Here is a 19,990-nt window from a genome sequence, read left to right as displayed (position 1 = left end):
GATGGATTCCTCCATTTGGGACATCTGGTGGATTAAGTCTTTCCATTGGGGCAGAGTTTTGTATCCCTTGACGTTCCCTTGGCACCATTCTTGGTGTCTCCTGGCTTTTCCTTGGCACAGCTCTTGGTCAATGAAGTTTTCCATATGGGACATCCCTTGGTTGAAGAGTTCTTCCATTTGGGACATCTCCTGGTTGATCAGATCTTCCCATTGGGACACACTTTTGTATCCGATGGCTTCCCCTTGGCACCGCTCTTGGGATCCACTGGCTTCCCCTTGGCACCGCTCTTGGGATCCACTGGCTTCCCCGTGGCACCGCTCTTGGTTGGTGAGTTCCTCCCATTGGGACGGATCCTCGCATCCGTTGCCTTGCCCTTGGCACAGTTCCTGGTCTCCCTTGGCTTTCTCCTGGCACAGCTCCTGGTCGATGAATTCTTCCATGTGGGACATCTCCTGGGTGATGAAGTCCAACCACCAGGACAGATCTTTGTATCCATGGGCCGTGTCCTGGCTCATCCCTTGGGGACACCCTCGGGATCCCCGTGGATCTCTGGGACAGCAGAATTCCCACTGCTCCTGCTCCATGGCCAACATCCCCTGTCCCTCCTGGGACCGGAGCCTCCACAGCCCCTGGGCCAGCCGGGAGTTGGGATTTGGATTCTCCAGAGGGATCCGGGACCTGCTGCTCCTGGAAATGGGCCTGAACCCTTTGGGCTCACGCTGGGATCTGGGCACGGCACCGCTCCGGTGTCACAGCGGGACATCCCAGCACCCCAGCAACCACGGGGCCCTCTGGAACCCTCTGGAACCTTCTGGAACCTTCTGGAGCTGCAGCCCTGGCCGCGCACAACACCCGGGTGCGCGGGGGGGTTGTCCCCCCCGGGTGACACCGGAAGGACACTGGGGGCACCCAGAGACACCTGGAGAAGTGGCACCGTGAGAACGTGAGAGGTTCATGCAGGCTGTGTGAGATCCCAGACCGGAGCACAGCCTGGGAGAGGCTCCTTGGGACCATGGCTGCGGGAAGGACTCAGGGACACGGGGACAGTGACACGGGCGGGGCAGGACTGTCCCAGCACTGCTCGGTGGCTTCGACCCCGCTCTGGTGCGGGAAGCCAGAGCAGCTTCCCGCTAGGATTCCTGCCGGGAGAAGCCACGGCGCCTTTAAGGCATCTCCGAGCGGGATCTGGCAGCCGCGGGCGCTGCACCAGGAAATTCCTGACATCCCGGGAAGTGCTGAGCCAGCGCGAATCGGGGCCGGGAACGGCGCCAGGAGCGGGGCCGGGAATTCTGCAAACCTCGAAAGAGCCGTCACGGGGCCTGAGGCACGGCCAGAGCCTCGACAGAAGGCAGGAGCTGCCTCAGCCCGGGACAAAACCCGTCCCAGCGTCCAGCCCTGGGAATCGGGCTCGGAATGCTCCGTCCCCGCTGTCCCCGCTGTCCCGGGATGGCGAAGGAGCATCCCCGGGTGAGGGACCCAGAGGATCCCGGAGCAGTGCACAGAGCCAGAAGGGCCTGTCCCCCTCCCTCCTCGGCCCCGCAGGGCTCTGGGACACCCCCAGGGACAGCACAGGGATGAGGACAAGGGACAGGGATGGCCCCAGCCCTGCCCGCTCCGCGCCCGCGGGAAATCCCAATAAAAGAAGGGAAAGTCAAGCCAGGAAAGTTCTTTCGGGGTGGAAAACGAGCGCGTGTGAGACCCCGCGCAGGGTGCGGGGGACAGGCAGGACCCAGACCCGGACCCGCGCCCCGAGTCCCACCCGGGGCACCCCCGAGGAGCCGGGGACTGCCCCGAGCCGCCGGGTTCGGCCCCGCTCCGCCCGCAGCGGCGGCTCCGGGACCTCCCGGGTCCCCGGGCTCGGCCGGCGCCGCCGCCGCTGCAGCGGGAGGAGCCCCCGCGGACCCCCGGGCCACGCCCCGAGCGACGATGGGACACTGGGGACACTGCGGGGGGCTGGGGACAGCGGGGACACGGTGGGGACGCGGCAGGGACACAGGTCAAGGCCCGCCGGTGAGCGGGCGGGACCCGGTGTCCCCCGTTCGAGGGGTCCGGTGACTGGGAGAGCGGAACGGGGCCGTTTAACGGGGCGGGGCGGGCAGGGCACGGCCGGGGGTCCCGGGCAGGGGCGGGCAGGAGGCGGGCGGGGGTCGCGGCCGGGCGGGAGGGGGCGGAGGGCGGGGAGGGGCCGGGACCGGGACCAGGAGCGGGGCAGGGACCGGCAGGAGCGGGCAGGGACCGGCAGGGCCGCGGCCATGCCGGGGTCGCCCCTCGCTCCGCTGCTGCTGCTGCTGCTCCTGCTGGGCCCCCCGGCGCCCCCCGCCCGCGCCGCGCCCCCCCAGCCCGGCCGGCCCCGCGGCACCGGGGTGGGCACGGCCAGCGGCACCCCCAAAGCCAGCGGGGTGATCCCAACCAGGGGCACCGCGACCGGAGCCCCCAAAGCCAGCGGGGTGACCTCAACGAGGGGCACCGCGACCGGAGCCCCTAAAGCCAGCGGGGTGACCCCAACGAGGGGCACCCCCAAAGCCAGCGGGGTGACCCCCACGAAGGGCACCCCTAAAGCCAGCGGGGTGACCCCAACGAGGGGCACCGCCAAGGGATCCCCTAAAGGCAGCGAGAGGCCGCCCTGGAAAGGCACCACGGCGGGACCCCCTAAAGGCAGCGGGGCGCCCCCTCCGAAGGGCACCACGGCCGCCCCCTCGAGGAGCAGCACCACGACGGGACCCCCGAAGGGCAGCACGGCCCCCCCGGTGCGGCACAGCGCGACCCCCGCCAGCCCCGGGGAGCCCGCGGGCACAGGTAGGACCGGGAGGGGACGGGCTGGGAAGGACGGAGTGTGCAAAGGGGTTCACGGGGGAAAAGGGGGTGCCAGGCTGCTCCCGTGTCCCCTCGCAGCCCCGGTGCCCACGGTGAGCAAGGTGGCGGTGAGGAGGAGGAAGGTGCTGAGGAAGAAGGTGGTGAAGAAGAAGGTGCTGAGGAAGAAGCCGGAGGCTCCGGCCGCGCCGCAGGAGCCCGGTACGTGCGCTGGGTGCGGGTGGCCCGGGCGTTGTCACCTGCACACGGGGCTGGCCGTGTCCTGGGGGCACCTGGGGGGCACCTGGGGCTGGGGGTGTTGAGCCCAGGCTGGCACGGTCCCCATGGCACAGCTCGGTGGGGACACAGGGTGGGGACAGCCCCAGCCGTTCAGGGGTCGCTGTGTGAGCGCTGTCCCCACTGTGTCCCCAGCGTGTCCCCCCCTGGGACTGGAGTCCCTGCGGGTGCTGGACGAGCAGCTCCGGGCATCGAGCCACAAGCGGCACGGGCTGGGAGCGCACCGCGGCCGCCTCAACATCCAGGTACTGCCGGGTGGGCCAGGGTGGGCCAGGAGTGGGTCAGGGTGTGCCAGGAGTATGCCAGGGTGTGCTGGGAGTGTGCCAGGAGTGTGCCAGGCTGTGCCAGGCTGGGCGAATGTTTGGGTGTCACCTACACAACACATGGCATGTGGGTGTGGCAAGTGCATGGCAAACGCAGAGTAGGTGTGGCACATTGGTTGTTTGTGGCATCTTCATGGCACGTTTGTGAAAAGTTTGTGGCAGCTTGATGTCATGTTTGTGACATTTTGTGGCGAGTTTGTGGCATCTTCATGGCCCACGAGTGTCCCAGGCGCTCTCCAGCTCTGCCCCCTCCCTCCCATGTGGCTCCCGGTGCCACCACCCCAGCGCCACCCCGGGCTCGGGGACACAGCGGGCGGTGGGGCCGTGTCCCTGTGCGTGTCCCCTCCTGTCCCCACAGTCAGGGCTCTATGACGGTGACTTCTTTGACGGTGGCTGGTGCGCGGGGCGCGAGGACACGGAGCAGTGGCTGGAGGTGGACGCGCGGCGCCTCACGCGCTTCACCGGCGTGGTCACCCAGGGCCTCAACTCCATCTGGACGTAAGGGGACAAGGGGGGACAAGGACAGGGGTGGGGACAGCGTGGGGGACCCCCTGACCCCCTGTGCCCCACAGGTATGACTGGGTGACAGCCTACAAGGTGCAGGTCAGCAACGACTCGCACGCGTGGCTGCCCAGCCGCAACGGCACCGAGGAGGCGGTGAGTGACACCGGGGTGGCACCGGGGTGGCATCCCCAGACAGGGTGGGGACATGGGGAGGTGACAGTGCTGGGGGGGCAGGAATCACCTGGGAGGTGATGGTGGGGAGGGGGTTAAGCGTGGTGGGGAGGTTGATGATGCTAAGGTGGGGGGTTAATTGTGCCAGGGTGGGGGTGTTAATTGTGTCAGGTGGGCAATGATGCCAGGATGGGGTTAATTAGACTAGGGTTAATTATACTGGGGTTAGTTGTGGTGGGGTTAACCATGCCAGGTGGGATAACTATGCTAGGGGGGTTAATTAGGCCAGGGTTAATTATACTGGGGTTAATTCTACCAGGTGATTTAACCATTCCAAAAGTTAACCGTGCCAGGGGGGTAACAATGCCAGGGGGGTTAATTATGCCAGGGTTAATTATACTGAGGGTTAACCAGGTGAGATAACCCTGCCAGGGGGGTTAATTAGGCCAGGGTTAATATACATGGAGGTTAACCATGGCAAGTGGGATAACCACACTGGGTAGGGCATTAACCACACTGGGTTAACCACAGCAAGGAGGGTTAACCACACCAGGGAGGGTTAACCACACCAGGGAGGGGTGCCCATCCCAGGGTTCCCATCCTGGGGTGCCCATCCCGGGCTGCCCATGCCAGCTGGCTCCGTGCCCGGGCTCTGTTGCCCTTGGCCTGGCCCTGCCGGGCACCCTGCAGCATTTCCCCCCAGCACAAAGGCTGCTTGTCCCCGCCTGGGCACCTGCCAGCCCCCCTGGCACGGCCGTGGGGACACGGGGACACGCGTGGGTGTGGCGTGGCACTGGGGGAGAGCACGGCAGCCTGGAGCTGGGGAGGGTTGGGGTCCCTGTGCCAGGGCTGTGCCAGGGCTGGGTTTGGGGGGTCCCTGTGCTCAGTGAGTTTGGGGTCCCTGTGCTGAGTACAGGGGGTTTCTGTACCATGGATGGATTTGGGGGTCCCTGTGCTGAGGGTGGATTTGAGGTCCCTGTGCTGAGGGTGGATTTGGGGGTTTCTGTACCATAGATGGATTTGGGGGTCCCTGTGCCAGGGTAGATTTGGGGTCCCTGTGCCAGGAGTGGATTTGGGGGTTCCTGTACCATGGATGGATTTGGGGGTCCTTGGGACAGGGGTGGATTTGGGGGTCCCTGGGACAGGGTAAGTTGGGGTCCCTGTGTCAGGGTGGGTTTGGGGTCCCTGGAGCAAGGTGGATTTAGGGTTCCTGTGTCAGGGTGGGCTTGGGGTCCTTGTGCCATGGTGGGTTTGGGGTCCCTGTGCCTGGGGTGGATTTGGGGTCCCTGTAACAGGGTGGATTTGGGGTCCCTGTGCCTGGGGTGGATTTGGGGGTCACCCTGTCGGGGCTGTACCAGGATCAGATTTGGGCATCTCCATGCCAGGGGTGGATTTTGGGGTTCCCCTCCCTGACCCCTGGCAGGAGCAGATTTGGGGCTCCCTATGCCCATCCCTGCTGCCTTTGGGCTCCGAGCGGCGCCCGGGCCCCACCCGGGCTCTGCCCCCGGCCGTGCCTGCTCCTCGTTACGGGCAGCGCCGCGGGCAGCTCTCCTGACCCCTGCTGTCCCCTCCTGTCCCCTGCTGTCCCCTGCAGGTGTTCCCCGCCAACAAAGACCCCGAGACGCCGGTGCTGAACCTGCTGCCCTCGCCGCTCGTGGGGCGCTTCCTGCGCATCAACCCGCAGAGCTGGTTCCCCAACGGCACCGTCTGCCTGCGGGCCGAGGTGCTGGGCTGCCCCGTGCCCGGTGCGTGTCCCCGGCTGTCCCCTGTCCCCTCGGGACCCGCTGGCTGTCCCTGCCCCGTGGGGACCCGCTGGTGTCCCCCTGGTCCCCACACACCACCCCAGCAGCACCCAGCGCGGGCAATCGCCAGCGGCGCTGTCACCAGAGTGGTGGTCCGGGCTGCTCGCTGTCCCTGACCGTGTCCCCCCGGTGTCCCCCCGGTGTCCCCGCAGACCCCAGCGATGCCCACGCCTGGCACCCCCCGGCCCCACCCGAATCGCAGCTGGATTTCCGCCACCACAACTACAAGGAGATGAGAAAGGTGCCATCCTCCCCCCGAGCCCTGGGGCGGCTCCGTGTCCCCAGGGACAGCGTGACGCGGGGCCAGGGGGGCTGTGCCACCTCGGGGTGTCCCTGACGGTGCCACCACCCCGCAGCTGATGAAGAGGGTGAGCGAGGAGTGCCCCGACATCACCCGCGTGTACAGCATCGGGCAGAGCTCCCGCGGGCTGCGCCTCTACGTGATGGAGATCTCGGACAACCCCGGGCAGCACGAAGTGGGTGGGTACCGAGGGGACAGCTGGGGACAGCCGGGGACAGCTGGGGTGGGGCACGAGGGGCGTGGGGACAGCGGCCAGGGATGCCCGGGTGGGGATGGAGGGACTGGAGGTGCCCAGGATGAGGACGGGGCACTAGGGATGGCCTGGCTGGTGCAGGGGCATGGGGACTGTCACCAGGGCTGGTACAGGGAGTGGGGACAGTCCCCAGGGCTGGTGCAGGGGGATGGGGACAGTCACCAGGGCTGGTGTAGGAGGGTGGGGACAGTCACCAGGGCTGGTGTAGGAGGGTGGGGACAGTCACCAGGGCTGGTGCAGGGGGGTGGGGACTGTGACCAGGGCTGGCTCAGGATGGGGTGACTGGGCCACCCAGCTTGGCGCAGGATGCTCAGGATGGAGTTGGGGTCACCAGGGACACCCAGACCTGTGAAGAATGGGGGGGACAGGGTGGCTGGGGGACACCCAGGATGGGGATGGGGACGCAGGGACACCCAGACTGGTGCAGGGAGATGGAGACAGTCACCAGGGATGTCCAAACTGGAACACGTGCGTGGGGACAGGGTGACCAGGGATGCTCAGGATGGAGATGGGGTCACCAGGGATATCCAGACTGTGCAGGACAGGGACAGGGACGCCCAGGTGCAGATGGATGGGGACAGGGAGAGCAGGGACACCCAGCATGGGACTGGGATGTACTGGGACACCCAGACCAGTGCAGGACAGGGACACCCGGGATGGGGATCAGGACACAGAGACACTCAGACTGGTCCAGTATGGGGACAGGGACACCCAGACTGGTGCAGGGACATGGGGACAGGGTGACCAGGGACATCCAGGGTGGTGCAGATGGATGGGGACACAGGGTGGTGTAGGATGGGGACAGGGACACCCAGGGTGCTGCAGGGACATGGGGACAGTGACCAGGGACACCTAGACTGGTCCAGGATGGGGACAGGGACACCCAGGGTGGTGCAGGGACAGGGTGACCAGGGCCAGCCAGGGTGGTGTAGGGCCACGGGGACAGTGACCAGGGACACCAAGGGTGGTGCAGGGCCACAGGGACAGTGACCAGGGCCACAGGGACAGTGGCCAGGGACACCAAGGGTGGTGCAGGGCCATGGGGACAGTGGCCAGGGCCACGGGGACAGTGACCAGGGACACAGGGACAGTGGCCAGGGCCACGGGGACAGTGGCCAGCCCCGGTGGCCCCGCAGGAGAGCCGGAGTTCCGCTACGTGGCCGGCATGCACGGGAACGAGGTGCTGGGCCGGGAGCTGCTGCTGAACCTGATGGAATTCCTGTGCCGGGAGTTCCGCCGGGGCGATGCCCGCGTGGTGCAGCTGGTGACGGGCACGCGCATCCACCTGCTGCCCTCCATGAACCCCGACGGCTACGAGACCGCCTACAGGCTGGTACGGCTGGCACCCACCCCCTGCCGTAACAGTGCCCGTAACAGTGCCGTAACAGTGCCGTAACAGTGCCCATCCCGGTGCCCATAACAGTGCCCATAACAGTGCCCATAACAGTGCCATAACAGTGCCCATAACAGTGCCCGTAACAGTGCCCGTAACAGTGCCCGTAACAGCGCCGTAACAGTGCCCATAACAGTGCCGTAACAGTGCCCGTAACAGTGCCCATAACAGTGCCCGTAACAGTGCCGTAACAGTGCCCATAACAGTGCCGTAACAGTGCCCGTAACAGTGCCATAACAGTGCCCATAACAGTGCCATAACAGTGCCCATAACAGTGCCGTAACAGTGCCCATAACAGTGCCCGTAACAGTGCCCATAACAGTGCCCATAACAGTGCCCGTAACAGTGCCCATAACAGTGCCCGTAACAGTGCCCATAACAGTGCCCATAACAGTGCCGTAACAGTGCCCATAACAGTGCCCGTAACAGTGCCATAACAGTGCCATAACAGTGCCCATAACAGTGCCCGTAACAGTGCCCGTAACAGTGCCGTAACAGTGCCCATAACAGTGCCCGTAACAGTGCCCGTAACAGTGCCCATAACAGTGCCCGTAACAGTGCCCGTAACAGTGCCCGTAACAGTGCCCATACCAGTGCCCGTAACAGTGCCATAACAGTGCCCATAACAGTGCCCATAACAGTGCCGTAACAGTGCCGTAACAGTGCCCATCCCGGTGCCCATAACAGTGCCCGTAACAGTGCCCATCCTGGTGCCCATCCTGGGGATCCCAGTGCTCATCCCAATGACCACGGTGCCCATCCCGGTGTCCATCCCAGTGACCACGGTGTGCTGGTGCCCATCCAGGGGATCCCAGTGATCCCAATGCCCATCCAGGGGATCCCAGTGCCCATCCCGGTGTCCTGGTGCCCATCCAGGGGATCCCAGTGATCCCAGTGCCCATCCTGGGGATCCTGGTGACCACAGTGTCCGTCCCAGTGCCCATCCCGGTGTCCATCCTAGTGCCCATCCTGGTGATCCCAGTGCTCATCCCAATGACCACGGTGCCCATCCCAGTGCCCATCCCAGTGACCATCCTGGTTATCCTGGTGCCCATCCCAGTGCCCATCCTAGTGACTGTGGTGCCCATCCCAGAGATCCCAGTGCCCATCCCTGTGATCCCGGTGCCCATCCCAGCATCCATCCTGGTGCCCATCCCGGTTATGCCGTTGACCACAGTGTCCATCCTGGTGCCCATCCTGGTGATCCCAGTGCCCATCCCAGTGACCGCAGTGCCCATCCTGGTGCCCATCCCACTGACCATGGTGCCCATCCCGGTACCCATCCCAGTGATCCTTGTGCTCACCCCAGTGCCCATCCTGGTGATCCCAGTGCCCATGGTGTCCATCCCACTGTCCATCCCAGTGCCCACCCTGGTGCCAATACTGGTGATCCTTGTGCCCACCCCAGTGTTCATCCCAGTGATCCTGATGCTCATCCCGGTGTCCATCCCGGTGTCCGTCACAGTGATCCCAGTGCCCATCCCAGTGATCCCGGTGCCCATCCCAGTGATCCCGGTGCCCATCCCGGTGATCTCAGCACCCATCCCAGTGATCCCAGCACCCATCCCAGTGATCCCGGTGCCCATCCCAGTGGTCCCAGTGCCCATCCCAGTGATCCCAGCACCCATCCCAGTGATCCCAGTGCCCATCCCAGTGATCCCAATATCCATCCCAGTGATCCCGGTGCCCATCCCAGTGGTCCCAGTGCCCATCCCAGTGATCCCAGCACCCATCCCAGTGATGCCGGTGCCCATCCCGGTGATCTCAGCACCCATCCCAGTGATCCCAGCACCCATCCCAGTGATCCCGGTGCCCATCCCGGTGATCCCGGTGCCCATCCTGCTGACGCGGTGCCCGCGGTGCCCCGGCAGGGCTCGGAGCTGGCGGGATGGGCCATGGGCCGCTGGACGTACGAGGGCATCGACCTCAACCACAACTTTGCCGACCTGAACACGGCGCTGTGGGACGCCGAGGACAACGACCTGGTGCCCCACGAGTTCCCCAACCACTACATCCCCATCCCCGAGTACTACACCTTCGCCAACGCCACGGTGAGACCCCAAAACATCCCCGTCCTGCTGGGGTGGCGCCATGGTGAGACCCCAAAACCTCCATCCTATCAGTGTGAGACCCCAAAACCCCCATCCTATCAGTGTGAGACCCCAAAACCTCCATCCTGCTGGGGTGGTGCCATGGTGAGACCCCAAAACCCCCATCCTATCAGTGTGACACCCCAAAATCCCCATCCTATCATATCAGGGTGAAACCCCAAAATCCCCATCCTATCAGTGTGACCCCAAAACCCCCATCCTGTCACATCAGGGTAAGACCCCAAAACCTCCATCCTATCAGTGTGAGACCCCAAAACATCCCCGTCCTGCTGAGGAGGTGCCGTGGTGAGACCCCAAAATCCCCATCCTATCACATTGGGGTGAGACCCCAAAATGGCCCAAAGTCCTCTGAAACCCCCTAAAACCCCTCAAAACCCCCCAAAACCCCTCCCAAATGCCCCGGGGTTGGTTCTGCCCACCCACAGGGGGCTGAGCCCGCCCAAGCCAGGGGGACAACAGAAGCCACAAGGACATGGCCACCATCGCCATGAGGCACGGGTGACAGCGGTGTCACCACGCGGGTGGCCCTGGAGATGCAGGTGACAGCGGTGTCACCACACACATGGCCCCAGAGACATGGGTGACAGTGTTGTCACTGCGTGGGCAGCCCCAGAGACGCGGGTGACAGCAGTGTCATGGCATGGGTGGCCCCGGAGGGAAGGGTGACAGCAGTGTCACTGCGTGGGTGGCCCCAGAGACACAGGTGATGGCGGTGTTACCGTACACATGGCCCCAGAGATGTGGGTGATGACGGTGATGTCATTGCATGGGTGGCCCTGGAGACACGGGTGACAGCAGTGTCACCGCACACATGGCCCTAGAGACAGCGGTGATGGTGGTGTCACCACGCAGGTGGCCCCAGAGACACAGGTGACAACGGTGTCACTGCACACATGGCCCCAGAGATGCGGGTGACAGCGGTGTCACCACGTGGGCAGCCCCAGAGATGTGGGTGGCGGCAGTGCCACCATGCACATGGCCCCAGAGACGTGGGTGACAGCAGTGTCACTGCACGGGCAGCTCCAGAGATGCGTGTGACAATGGTGTCACCACACAGGCGACCTTGGAGATAGATGTGGCGGCGGTGTCACTGCACAGGTGGCCCCAGAGATGCATGTGACAGTGGTGTCACCACACGGGCGGCCCCAGAGATACGTGTGACACCACTGTCACCGCACAGGTGGCCCCAGAGATACATGTGATGGTGGTGTCACCACACAGGCAGCCCCAGAGATACATGTGATGGTTATGTCACCGCACAGGTGGCCCCAGAGATACATGTGATGGTGGTGTCACCGCACAGGCAGCCCCAGAGATAGATGTGACACCGCTGTCACCGCGCAGGTGGCCCCGGAGACGCGGGCGGTGATCGCGTGGATGCAGCGCTACCCGTTCGTGCTGAGCGCCAACCTGCACGGCGGGGAGCTGGTGGTCACCTACCCCTTCGACATGAGCCGCACCTACTGGAAGGCGCAGGAGCTGACCCCCACCCCCGACGACGGCGTCTTCCGCTGGCTGGCCACCGTCTACGCCACCGCCAACCCCGCCATGGCCAGCGCCGAGCGCCGCCCCTGCCACTACGACGACTTCACGCGCTACGGCAACATCATCAACGGCGCCAACTGGCACACCGTGGCTGGCAGTGAGTGGGGACAGTCCCTGAGATCAGGGCACACGGTGGCTGGCAGTGAGTGGGGACAGTCCCTGGGATCAGGGGCACACGGTGTGTGGCATTGAGTGGGGACAGTCCCTGGGATCAGGGCACACGGTGGCTGGCAGTGAGTGGGGACAGTCCCTGGGATCAGGGGGCACACGGTGGCTGGCAGTGAGTGGGGACAGTCCCTGGGATCAGGGGCACACGGTGGCAGTGAGTGGGGACAGTCCCTGGGATCAGGTGGCACACGGTGGCAGTGAGTGGGGACAGTCCCTGGGATTGGGGGGCACATGGTGGCAGTGAGTGGGGACACAGCTCAGGTGGCACATGGTGGCAGCAGGGACACCGAGCTCGGGTGGCTGGCAGTGAGTGGCAGTGAGCAGGGACACTCCATGAGCTCAGGTGGCACATGGTGGCTGGCAGTGAGTGGGGACACTCTGAGATGGTGACAGTGAGTAGGGACACTGAGCTCAGGTGGCACCCAATGGGTGGCAGTGAGCAGGGACACTCCATGAGCTCAGGTGGCACACGGTGGCAGTGAGCAGGGACACTGAGCTCAGGTGACACATGACAGAGAGCAGGGACACGCCGTGAGCTCAGGTGGCACATGGTGGCATTGAGCAGGGAGACTCTGAGATGGTGGCAGTGAGCAGGGACACTGAGCTCAGGTGTCACATCATGGCAGTGAGTAGGGACACTCTGTGAGCTCGGGTGGCACACAGTGGGTGGCAGTGAGTGGGGACATCTGAGATGGTGGCAGTGAGCAGGGACACTGAGCTCAGATGTCACACTGTGGCAGTGAGCAGGGACACTCTGAGATGGTGGCAGTGAGCAGGGACACGTGGATTTTTTGTTTCTTTTTTGGTTTTTTGTTTCTTTGGATGGTATTTCTCATTTGGGCTCAGATATTTATCAGTTCTTATCTACATTACAGTCTCACAAACTGTGAATTTTATAGTAATTTACCCTAACAAGTTAAAAATGGAGCCCCACCTCTCTCTCTCTACAAGGCCTTTTAAGGATAAACTGTCCAATTAAGAAATGACACCTAAATTATTTTTATTTTGAAATAATTAATTTAGTTATTAATTAAATTAATTACCTGTGACTTGCAATGTGGAATTTTTTATCCACTTACACAAAACCACCCAAACCCATGGAGAAGAAGGTGACGAAGGACCAGCCTCTGCCCTAAAACTTCTATTTTGTTTTCTATAAATTATTATGTTCTAAAAGCTTTAATTGTGAATTTTCCACCATGTGATATTACACATTTCTAATCCAACTGCACATTCATCATTTTAGTCCTATTATTTAATTTTGGAAGCTTTCTCCGGGCTAAATGCAGCGTTCTCCTGGGGCTCAGTGCCTGCCAGCACAGAAAGGCTGAAATTCTCAGTATCCAGAGAATTCCCGGGGTTTCCCTGTCCCTTTGTCCCCTGCTGCCACCCGCGCTGTGCCCCACAGGCATGAACGACTTCAGCTACCTGCACACCAACTGCTTCGAGATCACCGTGGAGCTCTCCTGCGACAAATTCCCGCACGCCTCCGAGCTGCCCGCCGAGTGGGAGAACAACCGCGAGTCCCTGCTGCTCTTCATGGAGCAGGTGGGGCACTGGGTGGCACCGGGGGTGGCACCGGGGCTTGGGGACACGGCTCGAGGGTGGCAGGAGCCACCCCGGGTCTGTCTGTGAGGAGGGGATGGGGTGGGATGGGAACGGGGGGACTGGGGGGAATGGGGGTGCTGGGACCAGGGGGACACTGGGGAAGGGGGGTTCAGGATGTGGGATTTGGGGGCATTTGGGATATGGGGACACGGGGGGGGTCTGGGGGTGCTGGGACCATGGGGACACTGGGGAAGGGGGGTTTGGGATGGGGGATTTGGGACATGGGGACACTGGAGGGGTCTGGGGGTGCTGGAACTCTGGGGATATGGGGAAGGGGGGATCTAGAGTGGGGGTCTGGGGGGGTTTGGGTCATGGGGACACTGAGGGGGTCTGGGGTCCTGGGACCATGGGGACACTGGGGAGGGGGGGTTCGGGGTGGGGGATTTGGGGGGGCTTTGGGACATGAGGACACTGGGGGGGTCTGGGGGTTCTGGGATCATGGGGATATGGGGAAGGGGGGTCCAAAATTGGGAATTTGGGGGGTTTGGGACATGGGGATACTGAGGAGACCCAGGTGGTTCTGGGATCATGGGGATACTGGGTGGGGTCTGGAGATGCTAGGACAAGGGGGACACTGGGTGGGATCTGGGGCTTTCTGGGACAATGGGGGCTCTGGGTGGGGTCTGGGGACAATGGGTGGGATCTGGGGACAATGGGGACACTGGGTGGGATTTGGGGACACTGGGTGGGATTTGGGGGTTTCTGGGACAATGGGGGCTCTGGGTGGGCTCTGGGGATTGCTGGGACAGTGGGGACACTGGGACACGGAGAGGGCAGGGCCAGGGAACCCCAAGGGGTCTCTGTAAGGCTTTAGGGATGGAGGGGACACGCTGGGGACATTGCAGGGTGGCCATGGGCACGGCAGGGTTCAGGGGGGCTCAGCAGGATGGCAGCAGGACGTGGCTGTCCCCAAATGCTGAGGTGGCACCGGGAGGGGGGGACACACCTGTGCCACGCCCTGCAGGTGCACCGGGGCATCAAGGGCGTGGTCCGGGACAGTGACACCGAGCAGGGCATCCCCAACGCCATCATCTCCGTGGATGGCATCAACCACGACGTCCGCACCGGTACCGGGACACCGGGACGGGGAGGGGCGGGGTTTGGGGTGGGAACGGGATCGGGACCAGGCTGGGAATGAAGGCGGGATAGGGACAGTGACGGGATGGGAACGGGGATGGGGACGGGGACGGGGACAGGGAAAGGAACGAGATGGGATTTGGGATCGGGAATTGCAGATGGGGATGGAAATAGGATGGGACTGGGAAAGGGGGTGGGATGGGGACAGGAATGGGATTGGGATGGGGAGAGTAATGGGGTGAGGTTGGGAATAGGGAGGGGACAGGGATGGATGGCATTGGGGATGTGAATGGGACGGGGCTGGGACAGGGAAAGGAATGGGATGGGATTTGGGGTGGGATTGGGAATTGCAGATGGGGATGGAAATAGGGCTGGGAAAGGGGATGGGGACAGGAATGGGATGGGGCTGGGGACAGGGATGGAAGGGGAACGGGACTGGGGATTGCAGATGGCAACAGAAGCGAGATTAGGCTGGGAATGGGGATGGGATCGGGACAGGAATGGGACTGGGGGTGGGAGAAGGAATATGGATGGGACAAGAACGGGACTGGGGCTGGGGACGAGGACAGGAATGGGATTGGGGATGGGAATTAGGGATGGGGATGGGACAAGAACGGGACTGGGGCTGGGGATGAGGCAGGGGTGGGGACAGGACAGTGACAGCCACCCCCGCAGCCTCGGACGGGGATTACTGGCGCCTGCTGAACCCGGGCGAGTACGAGGTGACGGCGCGGGCCGAGGGCTACGAGGCGGCCACGCAGCCGTGCCGGGTCTACTTCGAGAACGTTCCCACCCCGTGCAGCTTCCGCCTGGAGCGGGCGCGGGGCCGCCACCGGCCCGGGAGGACCCGGCCGGGCCCGGACCCGGCGCTGCGGCTGCAGCGGCTGCGCCTCCGCCGCCTGCGCGCCCACGGCCGCGGGCAGTGAGCGGGGCGGCCCCGGGGCCGCGGGCTCGGCCGGGGGGCGCGGGAGGAACGGGCGGGACGGATCCAGTAAAGTTTGGGTGCGCTGCGGCTGCGAGTCTGCGGGGCTGGAGCGGCGGAGGGAACGGGAACGGGACCGGGAACAGGAAAGGGAACGGGATCAGGAACGGGAACGGGACCGGGAACAGGATCAGGACCGGGAATAGAACTGGGACCGGGAAAGGGAAAGGGAACGGGACCGGGACCGGGGCTCGATCCTGCCCCGGACCCCACCGTGGGAATTCAGCGAGGCCACGCCCCTAAGCAGGCCACGCCCATTCCTTGCGCATAAATAGCGCCGCCGCGGTAAAGCCCCGCCCGTTCGCTGCTGACCAATAGAAATTCCGCACCGAGCCGCGCCTCCATTAGGACACGCCCCTGTCCGTGGCATAAGTAGTCAATAACCACAAGCCACGCCCACCAGTCCACGCCCCTTTCCTGATGCCGAGTGCTCCTGCACGGCCCCGACCCCTTTTCCCATTGGATCGCCTGGCCCCGCCCCCGATGCGCTTGTGAACGCTTGTCCCGCCCCTCCCCTCATCTCTGGGCGCCTATTGGCTGCTGGCGGCGGCGCGGACCAATAGGATGCGAGATTCATCGGCGGCGCGGGGGCGGGGCTGGGGGGACGCGGAGGGGGCTCGGTGACAATGGGGGGACACCGGGGAGGTTCTTGGACAGCGGCGACAATGGGGACCTGCAGCGGGGCTGGCCCGAGAGCGCTGGCGCTGCTCTGGGGGCTGCTGGGCCATGAGGGACCCGGGGGGGTCTGCGCAGTTCTGGGGACCCTGGGGACAATGGCCAGGCTGGGGGCTGCGGGAAGTGCCGGACCATGGGTGCGCTGGGACGGTCCGGAGGGCACTGGGGGGTGTTGGGGCTTTGGGGACACCGAGCGAGGGTCTGGGGGGGCCATGGGGTCATGGCGGGGGGATCGGGCAGCACCATCAGAGCCAGCACCCCCTGAGCCCCAGGAGATGGGGGGCAGCGGCGTGGGGCACCCCGAGTCCCACGGGAAACCGGGGGGGCACTGGGGGGTTGTAGGGTACAAAAAAGGGGTTGGGGTGACCCCCCCTGAACCCCCTTGTGGTCCTGCAGGGTGGGGGGGCTGTGCCCTGCTGGGCTCTGATGCCACCATGTCTCCCTCTCCAAATGAGGGGCTGGGCTGAGCCGCTCCTGGGGGTCCCCATGACACCCCCGGGGAGGCTCCAGGACGGGGCTGGGGGGTGCGAGCATCACCATGAGGATCCCCCAAACCCTCTGGGGTGACCCTGGGGTGACCCTGGGCAGGGCTGGGGGGGTCCCTACAGTGGGGACACCCCCTCTGCCCCCCCAGCGCACTCCCCCGTAGCCATCCATTGCTGCCCCATCGCCGGGATTTGGGGGTGACAGGGGTCCCGTGTAGTGTCCCCCCGCCACTGCCCGGGCCCCCCGTTCCCTGCGCTCCCCCAAATCCCCCCCCGTGACCCCATAACCTTCCGGGATCTCTTTATGGCATCATCGGCAGGGGCAGCGCTTCCCGCTCGGCGCCTGCGCTCGCCGCGCCACCGGAGCCTCCGCCGGCCTCGGCACGGCCCAAACCGGGGGTGTCCCCCCTCCCCCCCCCCCCCCATCGTGCTGCCCCCGGAGCCCCCCAAAACCTGCCGGAGCCCCCACCCTGAGCGCCGCAGAACGATGGGCTGAACGCATCCGGCATCTCGCAGGCACAGGCCGGGCTGGGGGTGCGGCAAACAACGATCCCCCCACCCAAAAAAAGCCCCTGGGGGTGCTCAGGGGGTCACCGAGCCCCCCTCGGGCCGTGAGGGACCCCCCGCTTGTCCCCGAGGAGCCGCCGGTCCCGGTTTGAGGAGCGACAGCGCCGGGAGCAGCAGGTGGGGGGGGGGAGGGCGGCCGGGAGGGATTTTGGTGGGGGGGGGTTTGGGGCCGGGCACCCCCAGAGTGAAGGGTTTGGGGCACTTTGGGGACCCCCTTGCTGTGCCCTAAACCCGCGGGGGGGCTGTGCCCGTGCCCCCTCCCGTCCCCGTGCCCCCTCCTGTCCCTCCTCTCCCCTCCTGTTCCTCCTGTCCCCCGTGCCCCCTCCTGTCCCCATGCCCCTGCTGTCCCCTCCTGTCCCTGCTGTCCCGTCCTGTTCCTGCTGTCCCCGTGCCCCCTCCCGTCCCCGTGCCCCCTCCTGTCCCTCCTGTCCCTTCCTGTCCCTCCTGTCCCTTCCTGTTCCCTCCTGTCCCCTCCTGTCCCTGCTGTCCCCGTGCCGCCCCGGGCCCTTTGCCCCTTTGCCCCGCTCTGTCACGGGCACAGCTCGGTGCCCACGCTCTGCTCACCTTTGCCCGGGGCGGGTCGTGCCGCGTCTCCCGGTGAGTGCCGGGGTCCCGGGGAGGGCGCGGCACCCCCAGATCCCGCAGCTCTTCCCCTGTGTCCCCATCCCCAGTGCCCCGGGTGTGCCAGGTAAAGCCCCTGCCCAGCTGGGGTGAGGGATGAACACCTGAGAGCCCAGCAAGGGCGGCGGGGAAGGGACCCCACACTTTTCCCCTTGTTTTTGGGGCATCCCCGGGTGGGAGCAGCACTGGCACTGCCCTGACCCCCCTGTGCCATGCCAGGGATGGGTCTGGGGGCACACCGAGGGTCCCTGTGAGGGTGGGCACTGCCCTGACCCCCCTGTGCATTCCCACAAATGTGTTTGGGGGTATCCTGGGGGTCCCTGTGAGGGTGGGCACTGCCCTGACCCCCCTGTGCCATCCCAAGGATGTCTTTGGGGATATCCTGGGGGTCCCTGTGAAGGTTGGCACTGCCCTGATTCTTTGTGCCATCTCAGGGGTGGGTCTGGGGGTCCCCCATCCATGGCACTGCCCTGACCCCTTATGCCACTCCAGGGATGGGTCTGAGGGCACCCCGGGGGTCCCTGTGAAGGTGGGCACTGCCCTTGTGCCTCCCCAGGGATGTGTTTGGGGATATCCTGGGGGGTCCCTGTGAGGGTGGGCACTGCCCTGCCCCCTGTGTGCCATCCCAAAAACGGGATCTGGGGGTATCCTGGGCGGTCTCCATCCATGGCACTGCCCTGACCCTTTGTGCCATAGCCAGAGATGGGTCTAGGGGCACCCTGGGGGTCCCTGTGAGGCTGGGAAGTGCCTTGACCCCTTATGCCACCACAGGGATGGGTCTCAGGACACTCTGCCTGTCCCTATGAGGGTGGGCACTGCCCTGACCCCTTGTGCCACCCCAGGGACGAGTCTCAGGTCACTCTGTCTGTCCCTGACCCCCCGTACTCCCCCAAGATCCACCTCCCCCTGCAGCACCCCCCAACCCCTCTCCGTGCCCCCGCAGGTGCCCCCATGGCGTTGTTCCGCATCCGGCAGTACCAGGAGCAGGACTACGAGGCCGTGCGGGCCCTGTTCGCCCGCGGCATCCTGGAGCACGCCCCGGCCGGCTTCCGGCACGTTCTGCGGGCGGCGCGGGTGCGCCTGGCACTCCTGGCCGTCTTCGTGGCGGCGCGGGCGGCCGCGGGCTCCTGGGTGCTGGGGCTGGGCGCGGTGGCGCTGGCGCTGGTGCTGCTCTGGGTGCTGGTGCGCTCGCTCAGCGCCGAGTACGTGCGCGAGGCGCTGGGCACCGACCTGTGCGACGTGCCCGGCGTGTACCAGCGCCCGCCCGACTGCCGCTTCTGGGTGGTTGAGGAGGACGGAGCCGTGGCGGGCATGGTGGCGGCGGTGCCCGCGGGCCGCGGCGAGCTGGAGCTCAAGAGGATGTCGGTGAGCCGGGAGCACCGGGGCCGCGGGCTGGCGCGGGCGCTGTGCCGGGAGGTGCTGGCGTTCGCCCGTGCCCGCGGGTACGGCGCCGTGGTGCTCAGCACCTCCATGGTGCAGGTGGCGGCGCAGCGGCTCTACGAGGGGCAGGGCTTCCGCAGGGTGGGCACCTCCTACCCCTCGCTGCTGGGCACCTTGCTGAACTTCCAGATCTTTCACTACCGCTGTGAGCTGGGCGATGGAAATAAGTAGGGCCCGGGTGGCGCGGCCCCGGTGGCATGGCACCCCAAACCTGGCACTGCCATGGCGCCCCAGCTCCAGCCCTGGCACGGCACCGCGAGCCCGGGACATGAGGTGTTGCCATGGCACGCGTGACGCTGCCGTGGCACCCGAACCCTGGCACCGCCGCTGCCCGTGAACCCTGGCACCGCTCTGGCACCCCAAACCTGGCCCTGGGACAGCACCCCAGCACTCCGCCCCCAATCCTAGCACAGCAGCACTGGCACGGGAGACAGTGCACCACCATGGCACACCAGCCTGGCACTGCCCTGGCACCGTGACACCAGGACGTGTGGCACTGCCCTGGCACCCCAGCTCCAGGACTCCACCGCAGCACTCCACCCCTGGCACGTGAAGCACCGCCATAGCACCCCCGATCCCCACCCTTGGCACAGGGGGCACCTCTGCGGCCCTTCCTGGGTTTCCAGCAGCAGGAAATAAAGAGAGACCTGTGGGAACAGTGTGTGTGACAAGGGACATCTTGGGGCACGGGGGACATCCCCTGGGACAGCCTGTGGGACAGCGAACTCTCTGAGGGAGGAGGGATTCCTTGAGGGACACCTGGGTGGAAAAGGAGACATCTTGGGCGACACCTTTGGGGATAAGAGGCCTCTTGGGGAACTGGGGACACACTGGGGGACAACGGAGATTTTGGGGGAGAGGGACACCTGGGTGGAA

General features: G+C 65.0%; 2 protein-coding genes across 2 annotated transcripts; both read left to right on the top strand.

Annotated features, from left to right (window-relative positions):
• The first annotated feature begins 2,238 nt into the window (after positions 1 to 2,238).
• On the top strand, positions 2,239 to 17,044 carry CPXM1 (carboxypeptidase X, M14 family member 1). Its single transcript, XM_071455871.1, has 14 exons — positions 2,239 to 2,797; positions 2,894 to 3,013; positions 3,224 to 3,333; positions 3,770 to 3,909; positions 3,984 to 4,068; positions 5,681 to 5,831; positions 6,041 to 6,129; positions 6,245 to 6,368; positions 7,579 to 7,775; positions 9,707 to 9,886; positions 11,291 to 11,588; positions 13,068 to 13,207; positions 14,232 to 14,334; positions 15,020 to 17,044. Exons 1-14 carry the CDS (start codon positions 2,254 to 2,256, stop codon positions 15,268 to 15,270), a joined length of 2,532 nt encoding a protein of 843 aa, XP_071311972.1. The 5' UTR covers positions 2,239 to 2,253; the 3' UTR covers positions 15,271 to 17,044.
• On the top strand, positions 16,844 to 19,770 carry NAT8 (N-acetyltransferase 8 (putative)). The gene is made up of 2 exons (XM_071455898.1): positions 16,844 to 17,170; positions 18,618 to 19,770. The coding sequence occupies exon 2, from the start codon at positions 18,626 to 18,628 to the stop codon at positions 19,283 to 19,285; it is 660 nt and encodes a 219-aa protein (XP_071311999.1). The 5' UTR covers positions 16,844 to 17,170; positions 18,618 to 18,625; the 3' UTR covers positions 19,286 to 19,770.
• The last annotated feature ends 220 nt before the right edge of the window (positions 19,771 to 19,990 follow it).

This window comes from Agelaius tricolor, unplaced genomic scaffold (genome assembly GCF_023055355.1).
Source record: "Agelaius tricolor isolate 1412-34295 unplaced genomic scaffold, bAgeTri1.0.p SCAF_54, whole genome shotgun sequence".
In the NCBI taxonomy this organism is placed as follows: domain Eukaryota; kingdom Metazoa; phylum Chordata; class Aves; order Passeriformes; family Icteridae; genus Agelaius; species Agelaius tricolor.
Note: the sequence above shows the minus strand (reverse complement) of the source record. Positions and strands in the feature narration are given on the sequence as shown.